Source organism: Somniosus microcephalus, chromosome 1 (genome assembly GCF_052327205.1).
Source record: "Somniosus microcephalus isolate GS21.2 chromosome 1, FLI_Smic_1.0, whole genome shotgun sequence".
Lineage (NCBI taxonomy): Eukaryota > Metazoa > Chordata > Chondrichthyes > Squaliformes > Somniosidae > Somniosus > Somniosus microcephalus.
This window is the reverse complement of record NC_140987.1, coordinates 32,415,772-32,434,464: the sequence shown is the minus strand read 5'-3', so window position 1 is coordinate 32,434,464 and position 18,693 is coordinate 32,415,772. Positions and strand designations below refer to the sequence as shown.

The following is an 18,693-nucleotide window of genomic DNA, read 5'->3' as shown; positions in this document are numbered from 1 at the left end:
CTGGGACACAACCTGCTTGCGTGGACTGCAGATTGACTGATATCCCCTGTGATGGTACCGGAATGAGCCAGTGGCAAAAAAGTTCAGAGTGGTGAACCTGTGGAATTCTCTACCACAGAAGGCAGTGGAAGCCAATTCATTAAATATATTGAAGAAGGAGTTAGATATATTTCTTAAGGCTAAAGGGATCAAGGGATATGGGGAGAAAGCAGGGACAGGGTACTGAATTCGGATGATCAGCCATGATCTCATTGAATGGCGGAGCAGGCTCGAGGGGCCGAATGGCCTACTCCTGCTCCTATCTTCTATGTTTCTATGACCTCAACAAGCACTGGCAGTGCCATTCCGGCCAGTTTGCCACATGTGACACAACTGTTACAGCCTCCCAAGTAAAGCGAAGCCTACGCAAATTAGTCCAGACAAGTCGCACGATCAAGAAGGATTCCCATAGAGACAACTATTCGAGGGGTAGCTTGCATGCAAAAGTGGTGCAAAAGATCCATTCTGTAAACCACCCCGCCCCCCACTCCCTCTGAAAAACAGAGTTGACTACACAAAAAACACAGTTGGAAAAAAGATATTTTAAGCTACACCTGAAAAGTTGCTGGCTCTCCCTTTTTAACAATCTTTCAATTGAAAGGTGCAGCCAAGCAACCTTGAATGGGAATTCAATTAAGAAGCTTTGTAATTCTGGTGTAACAGATAGAAAATGGCATTGATAGCTAAACCTGAAATACACGTCTTGCACAAAATAGACAGAGATCCAATATTAATGATCTCTGCACATCTTTCCACTTCTTTATGCACTATATGTCGCCATTCCTGCAAGAAAAAATAAGCGCCAATACGCAAATACAAATCTATACACCGCTGAGTGACCATTCAGCCCATCTAGCTCATGCTTCCATGGAAATCTACCATCTCTCCCGACCCCTCTATCAGATTGTCTTAACTGCCTTGTGAATGATTCCAGAGATGCTGCTTCTACACAACTATCGGGAAGGAATTTTCCAGGTATTGAAAACACATTTTACTTGAAAAACTGCTTCCTAACATCATTTCTGAGCTTGTGTTTTACTAGTGTGTACCTATGTAGATTCGTTCCGCAGTTGTAGTTTAACTTAAAATAAAGATCCAAATTTACCTTTTCCATTTCTCGGAGTAATGAATATGCTTGCTTAAGACCCCACTAACGCATATCCTTTCAAGGTGAGGATTCCACATTTTATGAACCTGTCCTCAAAATTCAATCCTGTGACACGAGAGGTCAGCCTCGTTGCCCTTCCTTGTGGCTTCTCCAGAATTTAGATGCTTTTCTTGCATGTTGGTGACCAGAGCTAAATGCAGTGGTCAAGGTCTGGCCCGAACACCGCATTTTGTACTTTCCACATGAATTAGACTCTAGGGATTCAGCAATATAGTTCTGCATTCGTAGAAACATGGAAGATAGGAGCAGGAGTAGGCCATTCGGCCCCTCGAGCCTGCTCTGCCATTCAATGAGATCATGGCTGATCATCCAAATTCAGTACCCTGTCCCTGCTTTCTCCCCATACCCCTTGATCCCTTTAGCCGTAAGAAATATATCCAACTCCTTCTTGAATATATTTAATGAATTGGCCTCTACTGCCTTCTGTGGTAGAGAATTCCACAGGTTCACCACTCTCTGGGTGAAGAAATTCCTCCTCATCTCTGTCCTAAATGGCTTACCCCTTATCCTTAGACTGTGACCCCTGGTTCTGGACTCCCCGACCATCGGGAACATCCTTCCAGCATCTAGTCTGTCTAGTCCTGTTAGAATTTTATAAGTTTCAATGAGATCCCCTCTCATTCTTCCAAACTCCAGCGAGTACAAGCCCAATCGACCCAATCTCTCCTCATACGTCATTCCTGCCATCCCAGGTATCAGTCTGGTGAATCTTCGCTGCACTCCTTCCATGGCATGAACATCCTTCCTCAGATAAGGCGACCAAAACTGCACACAATACTCAAGGTGTGGTCTCACCAAGGCCCTATACAACTGCAGCAAGACATCCTTGCTCCTGTACTGGAACCCTCTCGCTACGAAGGCCAACATACCATTTGCCTTCTTAACCGCCTGTTTAGCTTTACTGCTTGTTGCTCTGCAATTCCACGATCATTCCAGATCTCTTACAGCCACCACCCGATTTTGATCCCCTAAGTAACAACCATTATGTTCTCTCTTTCAGCCATTTCCATACCCACCTCTGGATTTACTACCTGTGTAGTTTGTATAGCCTTTCATGCAGAAATTTATCAAAAGCTTTCTGGAGGTCTCGGTACACTACTTCATGGGGCTTCCTACTGTCAACTTGGGATGTTACTTCTCTTTAAGTGAAGAATGTTAGTCAGGCAGGATCTCTCCTTTTGACTGAGATTTACTAGGTTATTTTAATTCCATTATTTTGCCAATGACTAACGCAGCTGGGTGGGTGGGAGTGCACGAGGCTGCACGGCTTAACAGATAGGGTAAGTATTGATGACCCCAGTGGTCTTCTTTTGCCCTTCTTTACATATGTTTGTTTGCAGGTTCTGGGCTTGTTGGTCATGTTTATGGAAGATGGACAAGCATTGGCTTGCTTCCAAAAGATGACATTGGAACAGGAGGAGGCCATTCAGCCCCTCACGCCTGCTCCGCCATTCAATGAGATCACGGCTGATCTGCGACCTAACTCCATATACCCGCCTTTGGCCCATATCCCTTAGTACCTTTGGTTAACAGAAAGCTATCAATCTCCGATTTAAAATTAACAACTGATCTAGCAAGAAATGCCATTTGCGGAAGAGAGTTTCAAACTTCTACCACCGTGTGTGTGTAGAAGTGTTTCCTAATTTCACTCCTGAAAGGTCTGGCTCTAATTTTTAGACTATGCCCCCTAGTCTTAGAATCCCCAACCAGCAGAAGTCGTTTCTCTCTATCTACCCTATCTGTTCCCCTAAATATCTTGAAAACTTCAATCAGATCACCCCTTAACCTTCTAAATTCTAGGGAATACAACCCTAGTTTGTGTAATCTCTCCTCGTAACTTAATCCTTGAAGTCTAGGTATTGACCCCTGACAGGAAACAGCCATTTGGCCCAAATAATCCTGTCCCAGTTACAGAGAAGATCCCAGCTACACCCACACAACACCTTCAATTGTCTCTGGACCCCATTTACACTCTCCCTTTAGTGTCCTTTCCCGGGAACTGCTCCCCTGCTTTATTACCATTTGGGTAACAAAATACCCTTATTTCCCTTCTTACTTCTGACTTTCAATTTTCTCTGTTATTAATTATTTTGGTTATTGTGAGCATGTTTCCTGCACTAATGTTATGAATTCAATTAAAACATTTCAATATATTTTTGTGACTGGAAGGCTGTTTCCAGTGGGGTTCCGCAGGGCTCAGTACTAGGTCCCTTGCTTTTTGTGGTATATATCAATGATCTAGACTTGAATATAGGGGGTATGATTAAGAAGTTTGCAGATGATACTAAAATCGGCTGTGTGGTTGATACTGAAGAAGGAAGCTGTAGACTGCAGGAAGATATCAATAAATTGGTCAGGTCAGTGGCAAATGGAATTCAATCCGGAGAAGTGTGAGGTAATGCATTTGGGGAGGGCCAAGAAGGAAAGGGAATACACATTAAATGGTAGGATACTGAGTAGTGTAGAGGAACAAAGGGACCTTGGAGTGCATGTCCACAGATCCCTGAAGGTAGCAGGCCAGGTAGATAAGGTGGTTAAGAAGGCATACGGAATGCTTGCCTTTTTTAACCGTGGCGTAGAATACAAGAGCGGGGCGGTTATGCTTCAACTGTACAAAACACTAATTAGACCTCAGCTAGAGTACTGCGTGCAGTTCTGGTCACCACATTACAGGAAAGATGTGATTGCACTAGAGAGGGTACAGAGGAGATTTACAAGGATGTTGCCTGGAGTGGAGAATCTTAGCTATGAGGAAAGACTGGATAGGCTGGGTCTGTTTTCCTTGGAACAGATGAGGCTGAGGGGAGACCTTATTGAGGTGTATAAAATTATGAGGGGCCTAGATAAAGTGGATAGAAAGGACCTATTTCCCTTAGCAGAGGGGTCAAAAACCAGGGGTCATAGATTTAAAGTAATTGGCGGAAGGTTTAGAGGGGATTTGAGGGGAAATTTCTTCACCCAGAGGGTTGTGGGGGTCTGGAACTCACTGCCTGAAAGGGTGGTAGAGGCAGGAACCCTAACCACATTTAAAAAGTACTTGGATGTGCACTTGGGATGCTCTAACCTGCAGGGCTATGGACCAAGAGCTGGGAAGTGGGATTAGGCTGGATGGCTCTATGTTGGCCGTCGCGGACACGATGGGCCGAAATGGTCTCCTTCCGCGCTGTAACTTTCTATGATTCGTAGGTTTCCATGACCATCAGCATTTTGAAAATTAGAGACAAAATCTACAGGAACAGACAATATATACACCAGACGGTTCTATTAATAATGTGGCGTTTTGATAGAGTAGGTAAGGAGAAACTGTTTGCACTGGCAGCAGGATTGGTAACCAGAGGACACAGATTTAAGATAATTGGTGAAAAAAATCCAGGGGGCAAATGAGGAATTTTTTTTTGAAGTTGTTACAATCTGGAATGCACTGCCTGAAAGGGTGGTGGAGGCAGATTCAATAATAACTTTTAAAAGGGAATTGGATATATACTTGAGAAGGAGAAATGTGCAGTGGGACTAATTGGATAGCTCCTTCAAAGAGCCGGCACGGACACGATGGGCCAAATGGCCGCCTTCTGCGCTGTATGATTCTATAATTTGTTTTGTGCCCTTTAAGCCTGTCTAGGACCTTCATTCCAATCATGTAGAAATCTTTTTAGTATACTTATAGAATCTTCTACAATGGGTGGCGTGTTACTAGTAACTATACTTGGAGGAAGCAATTTAGCATGCCAACTATTTTTAGTTCATCCACAGTGTCAATTCTATTTGCATCCTTAAAGTTCTCAATTCTTTGATAACTTTCTTCCTGTATAATACTGGAAGAATTTCTTGCTGTTGCTTTTAGCGTCTACAGCCATTTACGATTGTCTCTTTGTGAGTCAGCTTTTATTTTTTTAAATTTTTTTAAATAGTTCCTCTATTCTTCCCAGTGATTATCCTCACCTAACTCAAAACAGAATTATAGACAAGCCGATTATTGAAAACACCTGAAACAAACTCCAGGCTCTTAAAATTAGTTTGGAGGAAAGCTAGCTGAGAACAGATGATCAGTGGTTTTTCCAAGAGTTGGAGGAAAGCTTGCTGAGGTAGGTCAACGAGGTGCTCTGGAAGGAGTTCAGAAGAGCATGATTAAACTTAGTTAAACGTATGGGGTAAAAAATTATCCCCACTTTTCTGGATTATCAGGGGGCGTCTTCACTTTTTAAAGGTATTAATACTCAACTAGTGCACTGAATTCTCAATCTTAAGAATCTAGGGATAAAAATTGGGTGGGGGCGCTACCTTCGCCAGGGCGCTAAAAAGTTATCGCCCCCGTGGCCGATTTTCCCAGGTAGCGCCCCAAGAGGGAGGTGGGGCGCTACTGGAAGCGCCCAGCGTCCCTCTTGGGGCACTGCAAGTCAATATCGCGGTGCCACGCGCCGCAGTACTGCAGGCCTTCCTCCCCTTATTAAAGGGAAGGGGGGGCCTGGCGCAGTATCTCCCGGCGCCCAGCTGGGCCACCAGGGATCGGGAGTGCCGGCAAATGAGCCCGGGGACAGTAACGGGGGCAGGTGCTGGCAGGCGGCCAGCGACAAAAATGGCTGCCCGCCACCTCCCCGTTAACTAGTGCCGCCCCCGGCCGCAGGTAGGCCCCCCCTGACCCCCAGCGGACATAGCATCCGGCGGTAAGTCGGGGGGGGGGGGGGGGCGCCACCCAATATTACAGCCGGGGCACGAGCGGGGTGCTGCGCGCGGCGCTAACGGTTAGTGCCGCCGATATCCTCCCGCTGAATTTTGCGGGAGGCGTTAGCGGCGCCACGCCCAGGCGCTAGTTGATTTGCGCCCCGTTAGCGCCCTCTTATCAACCGAATTTGGTCCCCCCAGTGTTTCACACAGTAAGTAATTACTAGATTCCATCCCAAAACAACAAATAAAATAAAAAATTACTACTGAAGACTGCTGATCTGTAAATTTTTTTATTTTTTTATTTTTTATAAAAGAGTTTATGTAAAAAAAAACACAAGACCTGAACTGTCTGCAGTAACAGTAGAGCTACAGTCATCTAGCTGTACATGAATACAGCTGTAGACACTAATCCTTTTGCCCATTAAGTATCACAGCAAGCTACAGCCAAAGACATCTGCAACAAGACGCACGTCACACAAAACTGACTAGATGGCAGCACAGAAAGACCGAGTTACACAGGCAGGTTCAATTCCTAATGTATCCGGAGTTAGCTGATTTCAGTTAGGCATGTGACCGAGCAGTCCAGTTGGTATCGGTGCCGCTAGGTGGGTAGAAAGAGCGCTAGCATTCCTGCTCCCCTGATCCCTATCCAACAGGCTCTGCTGGAAATTTAGGGAACGGGAACTGAGCAAAAACAGGTGATGCCCGGCTGTGACGTTCATCAGTCAAATAGTGTGCCAACACTTGATGAAGAATTGGCACTAGAGCAAGGCTCTATTGAGAGCTGTCGCCACCTGTTGCACCGTAACAGAGCACAGGGAATAAAGCGGAGAAAATGAAAGTAGCAAAAAGACTTGCAATTCAGGGTATAAACAGAGTAACACATCCATACACACTTACTCTTCATGTCTCAGATCATTGATCGTTCGATCCAGCGAGATCAGATCACTGGCCACCATGTTGAACCCAAACTCCTTGATACTTGCTTGCACCACGTCTTTATATTCAGGACCCAACACAAAAGGTTTTGCTCCTTCTCCAGGACCACTGACAATACCAGGAGGCTCTGGCTCTTTGGCCTCAAAGTTCCCCAGGACACCATCCGTCAACACCGGATCCGGGTAAACATGTTTTTGGGGCTTGAAAGTAACATACTGTTTCTGGATTGCATTTTGTTGGTTATTGCCAGCAGCTTCTTGTGGTGCATTTTTATTTTTCAGTCGAATAGATTCTAGGTCCACCTCCACTCCTTCAACCTGAGGCCAAGGGACAACGGGCTGAAATCTGTTAATCACAGCAGGTCCATTATCTCCAACATTTGGCAGCTGGTTGTTGATATCTCTTCCGGGCTAAAAAGGTAAACAGATAACAAAAATATTAATAACGTGCTTTCAAATAAAATATATACAGAAGAAGAGATGGTGTAGACCAGGGGATGTCGAAACCTCAGGCTGTGCCCCTTGTGGCCTTCGAACTTCAGCCACCAGCCGCTGATGCTCAGGAGCCAGCTCTTTTTAGCATTTATTTGCTGATTTTCCTGTTTGAATTTTGCAGGTCCGGAGATTTGGAAGAGGCTGTTCTTAGCACTGTGAGCTCATTGACAGATAAATCCTAAGTCAGAGCACTAAACATGTGATGTGGGAACACTGATTTAAACTGGCTCTGTGGCCCACGAGGCTCCATGATACGCACCTACATGGCCCACAAAGAAAAAAAAATGCACGGACATCCGTGCTGCAGAGGGAGTCGCAAAGCTCTTCAGGCTCATTAAAGCGGTGGGTTCGGCGCATGTATAATACAAGAAAGGATCGGAGATTCGATGCACAAATTGGGAGTTGGGGGAAGGAACAGAAAAGACACAATTCCTACTATTACATCTACATTACATTGATACAGAATACTATGAAAACATTAATAAATGCCAAAGGGGCTTTTCATGAATTGGAAGATTGGCTGGCTGGCTGGCAGGCATAAATTTAGCTTTGGAAAATAACAACTTTTAGAGGATGTGTCATTTTAATATGGTTTCAGTGTTCATAGAGCAAGTTGGAGGCATTCTGTTCTCCTGACCTATTTCATGATAGAATTCTGTCCTCCTGACCTATCATGAAATAGGTCAGGAGAACAGAATTCTCTCAACCTAATTCTCATAGAATCACACTACAGAGGAGGGCATTCGGCCCATCGTGCCTGTGCCGGCTCTTTGAAATTGCTATTAGTCCCCCTCCCCTGCTCTTTCTCCATAGCTCTGCAAATGTCTCCTTTTCATTGCCTCTGACTCCGTACCATCAGAACTCCAGTACAGATTAGATCCAAAATTTCAACAAGATTTGTTATAACCATAATTAAAATGCACCTTTGCTACATTAAAACAAACAGCTTAAGATTATATAATAGTTAGCACATATGGGGGAGGCAATATATGTCATGGACTATTTAAAACGTGGATGCACTACCTAAGTAGACTTTTAATGATACAAAAACATTTTTAGATGCAGGTTTACAACATACGTGCCAACAGGCAGCTTTTAAAGTGGACAGTCAACATTTTAGCCAGTGTGTCACCAAAAAATACAGCTTTCTTTCAATGAGGCTTCTTCGGCAACACCTCCCAAACCTGCGACCTCTTCCACCTAGAAAGACAAGGGCAGCAGGCACATGGGAACACCACCACCTCCAAGTTCCCCGCCAAGCCACACACCATCCTGACTTGGAAGTATATCGCCGATCCTTCATCGTCGCTGGGTCAAATCCTGGAACTGCCTCCCTAACAGCACTGTGGGAGTACCTTCACCACATGGACTGCAGCGGTTCAAGAAAACGGCTCACCACCACCTTCTCAAGGGCAATTAGGGATGGGCAATAAATGCTGGCCTTGCCAGCGACGCCCACATCCCATAAGCGAAAAAAAATTGGTGCTCATCAATTAGATCAATTGGAGGGCAAAACTGAAAGCTGTTCGAAACTCTCAGCTCATTCCAAAACATTTGCTTCAAGATTCTGCATAACCAAGAGTGGGAGAAAAAAAAACTGCTATTGAGAGCTGCAGTTAGAGATACAGGCCGAGAGTGTCCGGCATGGACACAATCGGCAATCCGGACACACAAGGCGCTAGTTTTCAGAAGTGATTTTTGTTATATGCTCAAGTTTCCGCTCAAACTCATTTGCATATCGCTGACGTAACATCTTCCATGAATCAGTGCGATGGGGCAGAGTTTTAGAATAAAATTTTAAATGAAATTTTACATCAAAATATTCCTTTATATATTAAGAGTGCAGTTTTATTAAAACAGCCAAAAATGGGGGACTGCAAAAAAAAAAGCATTTTTAATCGGCGTCTCATCCACCACCTGTGAGTAACCCGATTTTAAACTGACAATGGCAAACCATACAGAACCATTTACTCTTTCATTGGTGTACAGTAGTCAGTTTGAGGAAATTAAATATTTAATATTTAAAAGCTTATTAGTGTCCTTGCACCTAGAAGAAAAAACAGCTTAATTTTAAGAGCCTCCTCGAAGGCCCGCAATCAGGCGCAATTAGCAGAAACGCGCCATGGTGATTAATTCGATGGGGGGGCGGGGCCAACTCCCAGCGCAATGTTTTATCAGCCAGCGCAAAGGATTGCGGAAACTCTACGCTGGACGCAATTTGAGCTTGAAATTCCTGGATCTTTTGTGCTGGTTTGGCTGATTTCTGGGTGAATTGGGCCAGCACAATCCAGCAGAAACTCCAGGTCACAATCTTTAAAATCTTTTAAAAAGTTACACATGACCAGTAAGCTGCTAAAACACAGTTCTTAAAAATGTCTCAATTTCCTCAACAACAAAAAACTTAGCGATGCACGCATTAACTGTTGTCTCTTGTGGAAGTTTATTTTCTTCAGGGCAAGTTACAGCCGTTTTTCTTTGGAAAGGATAACAACAATTTGCATTTGTACAGCACCTTTAATGTAGGCGCTTCACAGGAGTGTGATCAGACAGAATTTGACACCGAGCCACATATGGATATTATTAGGACAGAGGACCAAAGGCTTGGTCAAAGAGGTAGGTTTTAAGGAGCGTCTTAAAAGGAGGTAGCGAGGCGGAGAGGTTTGGTGGGGGGGGAATTCCAGAGCTTAGGGCCGAGGCAGCTGAAGACACGGCTGTCAATGGTGGAGCGATTTAAAATCAGCCAAATTGGAGGTCTTGGCGGATTGTAGGGCTGGAGGAGGTTAGAGATAGGGAGGGGTGAAAAAAAGAGAATGTTCCCTCGTGCGAATGCATCAACCAACTTTATTTGAGAATTCCCGTCATTGTGCTTACAGAACTGCCTGGGCTTGGAATTAAAAGCTTTACTTAATTTTAAAAAAAATGGCATTCCATATTTAGGATTTTACTTCATGTCCCACTGTGATGTTTGACATGGACCACTGGCATTCTTGTGAAAGTGAGTCGCAATGCCCGGTTAGGTTCTGTAATTTAGAAAGCTGTTTTCAGTTTGTTTACATGCATGGTTGAGGTTTCTTTGTCACCGTGTAGTAACTGGGGCGAGGGATCGCACCATCCGTATTTGGGCAGTCAACATCCATGGGGAATTGTGACAAGTGGCATTAATAATTGCTAAGAGTATAATGGATTGCAAAGCCCCAGCCCAGAGGTCAGTCTGGCCCATCTAACAGCACCAAACTCAGCTCTCTCTGCCTGTTGCACAAACCACACGTCTGTCTACAGTACTTTCTTTTCTTATGATTCATATTTCTAGCACAAGAACACCTTTTTGAGAAGGTAGAAATTATTGTTGGTGATTATAGCAGATAGTGTAAATGCTTCATCTGCTATTTTAACAGAGGATGTCATTTTAACTTTACCCTGTAAAGCTGCATCATTGCTAATCCTCCCAGGCAAAGTTACTCTTGGCTTGACAGACAACATTATAGTGTGCTCCAAAATGCTGGATAATGCACAAAAGGAAGTGTAAAAAGTTAAAACTTTGCGGGGGTGAGTGTGTGGGTTGGGCATTCAATGGCATGACTCTCACCTCCGAGTCAGAAGGTTGTGGGTTCAAGTCCCACTCAAGACTTGAGCACATAATGTAGGCTTGCAGTGCTGAGGGAGTGCTGTACTGTCGGAGGTACCGTCTTTCAGATGAGACGCTAAACCGAGGCCCAGTCTGATCTCTCGGGTGGACGTAAAGGATCACACGGCACTACTTCGATAGAAATTTTCCCAGTGTTTCGGCCAACATTTGTCTCTCAACCAACATGACTAAAACAGATCATCAGGCCATTTATTTCATTGGTGTTTGTGGGTGCTTGCTGTCCACCAATTGGCTGCCACATTTCCTGCATCACAACAGTGACCACACTTCTACAAAGTACTTCATTGGCTGTAAAGCACTTTGGGATGTCCTGAGGTCGTGAAAGACGCTATAGAAATGCAAGTTCTTTCTTTATACTCCCCGAGATCCCCCTAGGAATTAAATCTCTATTACTTCAGCACTCACATAAATCATTCAGTAATTTCTAAATCTTCAGCCACTACAAATGGGAATTTTGTGTACTTCAGTCCTTTCTCCCCTGCAGCTCACATCAGGACAGGTCCATATCCCACTGCATTTCTCATCATAGAAGGAGGCCATTTGGCCCATCGTGCTTGTGCTTGTATGGTCTGTGCTGTCAGCTTTTCAGGTGCTATGTTGGCTTTTTAAATCTGTTGGTCAGTTTTTTCTACCTCTCTGAGTTGGCATATATGTTACAAGCTGCTTCCTTTCAAACTGTAGGGCATTTTATTCATGTCGCACCCCCCCCCCCCCCGCCTTTCTCCACGGTCAGAACAGGGATAGGCCTGGCAGCAAGCCTCTCACATCTGTCGCAGTGCTCATACATCTTCCAGTATCTCCATTCCAAAGTAATGGAATTTTATCGTCGGAGGCAAAGCAGTGCTCGGCCCACAGTTATTCAGGTAAGGACTAAACAAAACAGGGCAGACGTCGATGACGAAGTCCAACACCGCCTTCAGTGTGCCAGTGCAGCCTTCGGTCGCCTGAGTAAGAGAGTGTTTGAAGACCAGGACCTCAAACCCGGCACTAAGCTCATGGTCTACAGAGCAGCAGTGATACCCGCCCTGCTTTATGCCTCAGAGACATGGACCATGTACAGCAGGCACCTCAAATCACTGGAGAGGTACCACCAACGCTGCCTCCGCAAGATCCTGCAAATCCACTGGCAGGATAGGCGCACCAATGTCCGTGTTCTTGCTCAGGCCAACATCCCCAGCAACGAAGCTTTGACCACGCTCAATCAGCTCCGATGGACGGGTCACATTGTCCGCATGCCCGATACGAGACTCCCAAAACAAGCGCTCTACTCGGAGCTCCGACACGGCAAGAGAGACCCAGGTGGGCAGAGGAAATGCTTCAAGGACACCCTCAAAGCCTCTTTGAAAAAGTGTACCATCCCCACCGACACCTGGGAATCCCTGGCCCAAGACCGCACAAAGTGGAGGAGAAGCATCCGGGAAGGCGCCGGACACCTTGAGTCTCTTCGGGAGCAAGCAGAAGCCAAGCGCAGGCAGAGCAAGGAGCGCACGTCAACCCAAGCACCCCACCCACCCGTCCCTTCAACCACCGTCTGTCCCACCTGTGACAGAGACTGTAGGCCCCGCGTTGGACTCATCAGCCACCCGAGAACTCATTTTTAATGTGGAAGCAAGTCATCCTCGGTTCCGAGGGACTGCCCGAGAGAGAAAGAGAGAAACAAAACAGGGTAACTTCTGTGCTTACTGTTCCAAGTTTTCAAATCACTAACTGCAGAACTGGCAACATCAAGTTTTTGGCAGGAAAGCAATCAAATTAAATCCTACTCAACCTACCTTCTTAGCCGCCTTCAGCCCTGGCAAAAACTGACTGCACCATTTTAAACATTCTCTCATTAACTCTACTGCTATGGTTTTTTTTTTGTTATCAGTTCACAGAAATCACAGAAACCCCACAGTGCAGATAGAGGCCATTTCGGCCCATCGAGCCTGCACCGACACATATCCCACCCGATCCCCGTAACCCCTACACCAACACATATCCCACCCTAACCCCACGTATTTAATCCCCCTAACACTAAGGGTCAATTTATCATAGCCAATCATCCTAACCCGCACATCTTTGGACTGTGGGAGGAAACCGGAGCACCCGGAGGAAACCCACGCAAACACGGGGAGAATGTCTGTGTGGAGTTTGCACAGTCACCCGAGGCCGGATTCGAACCCGGGTCCCTGGCGCTGTGAGGCAACAGTGCTAACCACTATGTTGTACAGTTGTACAGTTAAGATTTACTGTCAGGTCATATTTTGGTTTTATTTCATTTACTGCATGCAGTATGGAGTGTTAGCTTTGTTATCTCTTAAATGGCCATTCACCAGAAAATTCAAGTGATCTTGAACATACACTGCTGCAAGCCATTATCTGAGAACCAATCTTAATATTGTGGAAGATTAAAGAGCATAAACAACCGTAAAACCGCAATGCAAGAACATTACAGATATTATTAGAAAACCTTTACTGAAGCGGCTTGGCCCAGATGATTAAGTAGTTAGAAGCACTTGCCACAGTATCAAGCAGCTGTTGGCATGGACTGCATTTCCAATAGTTTTTAACACTTGAACACTCCATGTTTAGTCTGAGCGTGTGTGGAATTTGGTTGAGGAAAGTACTGGATATGGCTGTGATTCCTCTGCTAGGTGAATAGCCTGCTGACACCACCCACACTCTCATGAAAAAACAGTGGTCATTTTAGTGTGGCACCAGAGGGCTGCTTCTGGTAAGATTCTGAGGGGGACTGACAGGGTAGATGCTGAGAGGTTGTTTCCCCTGGATGGACAGTCTAAAACTAGGGGGCATAGTCTCAAGATAAGGGGCCGGCCTGTTAAGACTGAGATGAGGAGGAATTTCTTCACTCAGAGGGTTGTGAATCTTTGGAATTCTCTGCCCCAGAGGGCTGTGGATGCTCAGTCGTTGAGTATATTCAAGATAGAGATTGTTAGATTTTCAGATTCTTAAGGGAATCAAGGGAAAGTGGAGTTGAGGTCGAAGATCAGCCATGATCTTATTGAATAGCAGAGCAGGCTCGAGGGGCCATATGGCCCACTCCTGCTCCTAATTCTTATGTACTGCACCCTGGCAAAAGTCAGTACCTTCAGGAGAACGGAAAAGGAATCGGGGTGAAGGGGGTGCAAGATTTGGACAAAATAAATTGCATCAGTATAAGCACTTTCCAGACTTGGAAGAAAATTCAGACTCATGAAGGGTAAATGACTGAACGTCTCAGTCCATTCCGCCCCCACCCTAATTACATTTACATTTGGCAATCAGCACTCTATGACCATGTAACAGACACTTTTAGGCAGTCAGTGTTCAAGGCCACCAAACCAGAATTTCTGGGAAGGTGGGGAGTACTGTAAACACGATACACGTGCCGAGCTGGCAAATGCAGTTTTACTTGTAATCTCAATTATGCACAGCATTTCTATTTCTTCCTCACGCAGGGAAAGCAAAACATGAGAGGCGACACTATATGTACATTTTGACACACCTTACTTTGCAGGTGTGTGTGTTACCTATCTCCAAACACCGATGCCGCACAGTACGTGCACATATTTTGATTTACTACACTCAAGATGATCAATCTGCTTATGACATTACAATGGGCACTAGAGATAATGCTGGATGTCTGAAATAAAAAAAACAAAATGCTGGAAATTCACAGCACCTGTAAAGATAAGAGGCAGGTGAATGTTTCTGGTGGAGATCCTCTAGTTCTGGATCTGATAAAAGGGTCTTGGATCTAACTGAACCTGCTGTGCATTTGCAGCATTTTGTATTCATTTTTATAAACAGAATGGGGGGAATTTTAACCACCCTCTCCCCCCCACGACTGGCGTGAGGGAGTCAGGGTTAAATTGATAGAAATGTGAAACACAATCCTAACCCGCCGCGAACGCGCCTGCTTCCGGTTTGACAGCGGTGGGTTTGAGGGCGTCCTAGTATCCCGCTCTGGAGAGGCAGGGCAGTAATCTTAAACTGTGATCTTAAACTAGTGGGGTACCGCAGGGATCGGTCCTTGGATCCCAGCTATTCACAATATATATTAATGATCTAGACGAGGGAACTAGATGTAATATCTCCAAGTTTGCAGACGACACAAAGCTGAGTGGGCGTGTGTGCTGTGAGGAGGATGCCGAGAAACTCCAGTATGATTTGGACAGGTTGGGTGATTGGGCAGAAGCATGGCAGATGCAATATAACGTGGATAAATGCGAGGTTATCCACTTTGGTGTCAAAAACAGGAAGGCAGATTATTATCTGAATGGCAATAGATTGGGAGAAGGGGAAGTGCAACAAGACCTGGGTGTTCTTGTGCACCAGTCGCTGAAGGTAAGCATGCAGGTGCAGCAGGCGGTTAAGAAGGCAAATGGTATGTTGGCCTTCATAGTGAGAGGGTTTGAGTACAGGAACAAGGATGTCTTGCTGCAGTTGTACAGGGCCTTGGTGAGACCACATCTGGAGTATTGTGTGCAGTTTTGGTCGCCTTATCTGAGGAAGGATATTCTTGCCATGGAAGGAGTGCAGTGAAGATTCACCAGGCTGATACCTGGGATGGCAGGAATGATGTATGAGGAGAGATTGGGTCGATTGGGCTTATACTCGCTGGAGTTTAGAAGAATGAGGGGATCTCATCGAAACGTATACAATTCAAACAGGACTAGACAGACTAGATGCTGGAAGGATGTTCCCGATGGTCGGGGAGTCCAGAACCAGGGGTCACAGTCTAAGGATAAGGGGTAAGCCATTTAGGGCAGAGATGAGGAGGAATTTCTTCACCCAGAGAGTGGTGAACCTGTGGAATTCTCTACCAAAGAAGGCAGTGGAGGCCAATTCATTAAATATATTCAAGAAGGAGTTAGATATATTTCTTAAGGCTAAAGGGATCAAGGGATATGGAGAGAAGGCAGGGACCGGGTACTGAATTTGGATGATCAGCCATGATCTCATTGAATGGCGGAGCAGGCTCGAGGGGCCGAATGGCCTACTCCTGCTCCTATCGTCGATGTTTCTATGTTTCTATGTTAATGAGGCAGTGTTCCTCAGATTTTGCCAGCCATTTAAATTTAACAGCTGCAAGAGGCGGGAGCTGCCAGATCCAGCAGGTAAAGCACTTTTCCAGCACTGCTTGTGGGCCAGGAGGTGCAAGAGTGTTTCCCCCACAATCATCCCTAATCTGTGGCACTCCCTCCCTAAACCCCGCCACCTTTGTATTTATCTCTTCACCTCTAAAAGCTTCCTCAAACCTATTTTTTCCAATCATCCTTTTGGTCACACCTTCTAACTCTTCTGTTCTTGCTCAATATCAATTTCTCCTCTGTGAAATGCTTTGGACTGTTTTACACTGTTAAATGAGCTATATAAATGAAAGTTGTAGTAAAATGCTAAAATCAACTGTCAAATGCAACTCACAACAGCAGTGAAGAGAATAAAGAGTAAGCCATATACCAAGGCCTAGAAATTCGTTTGCGCCCGAAAGCGGGCGCGGGGATCGCGATGCGCTAGCAACCCAAGCCCGTTTGGAGGACTGCAGGCAGCACGTGAACTTCGTGCTGCCTGTTCATTTCCATGATTGTGGCATTCAGCCCAGCACTGAATGCGCTGCTGCGTGGCTGAACGCTCAGCAGGGGGCCCAATCTTGTGTGAGGCTAGCACCAATTAAAGCTAGCCTGCACCTCTTAATGGGGAGGTGCATTCTGCCTGCAGCAGATCATTCAACTGGCTGAGGAAGATGGTGCAAAAAATCAATTTATGATGGCACAAGAGGGGGGAGATCGTGCACCAAGGTTCTCCGATGCAACACTGGAGGCCTTGGTACAGGAGGTCAATAGGAGAGAGGTCCTCTTTCCACAGGTCGCCAGGAGGCCCTCTAGGCAACAGACCAAAGTGCAGTGGGAGCAGATAGCCACTGTGGTGAATGCCAGCAGTGTAGCCTTGAGGATGTGGACGCAGTGTAGGAAGAAGTTTAATGGCCTTACATGAGTGGTCAAGGTCAGTGAATTCATCTTCAAATGCCATATCCCACAAACTGCACCACTAGCCTCACTCACTGCTCAATTCACCATACCCCAATCACTCACCTACCAACACTCTCCAGCAATCACGGCTCTTACCTCACATTCACATGCTCTATCTCACCCTCACACACTTACCACTGCTGCAAGCCTCACACCCACATCTCACAGCTTTCACACACTGTCAGCTATTCAACCATGACAGGCACATCACCCAAACACATTGTACCACACTCTCTGACGCACTTCCCTTCTACTTGCAGGAAAAGGTGGCGCATAACCGGCACAAGCAGAACTAAGCCAATGGGGGACAGGCTCGCCTGCATCATAAGAACATAAGAAATAGGAGCAGGAGTAGGCCAATCGACCCCTCGAGCCTGCTCCACCATTCAATAAGATCATGGCTGATCTGATCCTAACCTCAAATCTACTATCACTCTCCATCCCACCCGAACCCATGTGATTTCCCGGGAGAGGCAAAAAACCAGGTAAAAAACCCAATGGCCAATTTGGGAGAAAACAATCTGGGAAATTCCTCTCCGACCCATCTAGGCAATCGAAACTCGTCCAGGAGACCACTCTGTCCCTGTATTTTCTACAGTACTTACCTTCTGTAAAGGCGATCTCCACCCCAGCCAGGAACAGGAATAAAACCATCTCCTGAAATCTAACACAGAATTAGAACACAAGAAGTAGGAGCAGAACCAGGCTACACGGCCCCTGGGCCCGCTCCACTACCCACAGGGCCATGACCATTCCGAACCTAGACTCATGTCCAATTTCCTGCCCGCTCACCGTAACCCTTAATTCCCTTTACTTCTAGGAAACTATCTATTTCTGCTTTAAATTTATTTAATGATGTAGCTTCCACAGCTTTCTGGGGCAGCAAATTCCACAAACCTACCACCCTCTGAGTGAAGAAGTTCCTCCTCATCTCAGTTTTGAAAGAGCAGCCCCTTATTCTAAGATTATGCCCCCTAGTTCTAGTTTCACCCATCATTGGGAACATCCTCACCGCATCCACCCGATCAAGCCCCTTCACAATCTTATATGTTTCAATTTCAATAAGATCGCCTCTCATTCTTCGGAACTCCAATGAGTAGAGTCCCAATCTACTCAACCTCTCCTCATATGTCCACCCCCTCATCCCCGGGATTAACCGAGTGAACCTTCTTTGTACTGACTCGAGAGCAAGTATGTCTTTTCTTAAGTATGGACACCAAAACTGTATGCAGTATTCCAGGTGCGGTCTCACCAATACCTTGTACAACTGCAGCAATACCTCCCTGTTTTTATATTCTATCCCCCCAAGCAATAAAAGCCAACATTCCATTGGCCTTCTTGATCACTTGCTGCACCTGCATACTAACTTTTTGAGTTTCGTGCACCAGAACCCCCAGATCCCTTTGTACTACAGTACTTTCCAGTTTCTTGCCATTAAGATAATAACTTGCTCTATGATTTTTCCTGCCAAAGTGCATAACCTCACACTTTCCAGTATTGTATTCCATCTGCCAAATCTCTGCCCACTTACTTAGCCTGTCTATGTCCCTTTGCAGGTTTTTTATGTCCTCCTCACTCACTACTTTCTCTCCCATCTTTGTATCATCTGCAAACTTTGATATGTTACACTCGGTCCCCTCCTCCAAATCGTTAATATAGATTGTAAAGAGTTGGGGACCCAGCACTGACCCCTGTGGAACACCACTAGTTACTGATTGCCAGTCTGAGAACGAA

The 18,693-nt window shown here is 45.6% G+C and overlaps 1 protein-coding gene across 2 annotated transcripts in view; it reads right to left on the bottom strand.

Annotated features, from left to right (window-relative positions):
- Positions 1 to 18,693, bottom strand: part of galnt7 (UDP-N-acetyl-alpha-D-galactosamine: polypeptide N-acetylgalactosaminyltransferase 7) — a 174,346-nt gene that overhangs the window by 101,914 nt on the left and 53,739 nt on the right. For both annotated transcript variants that reach the window (XM_085977628.1, XM_085977558.1), the window contains exon 2: positions 6,770 to 7,218. In XM_085977628.1, the coding sequence (XP_085833754.1) occupies positions 6,770 to 7,218 (449 nt within the window). The remainder of the gene's footprint in view (positions 1 to 6,769; positions 7,219 to 18,693) is intronic.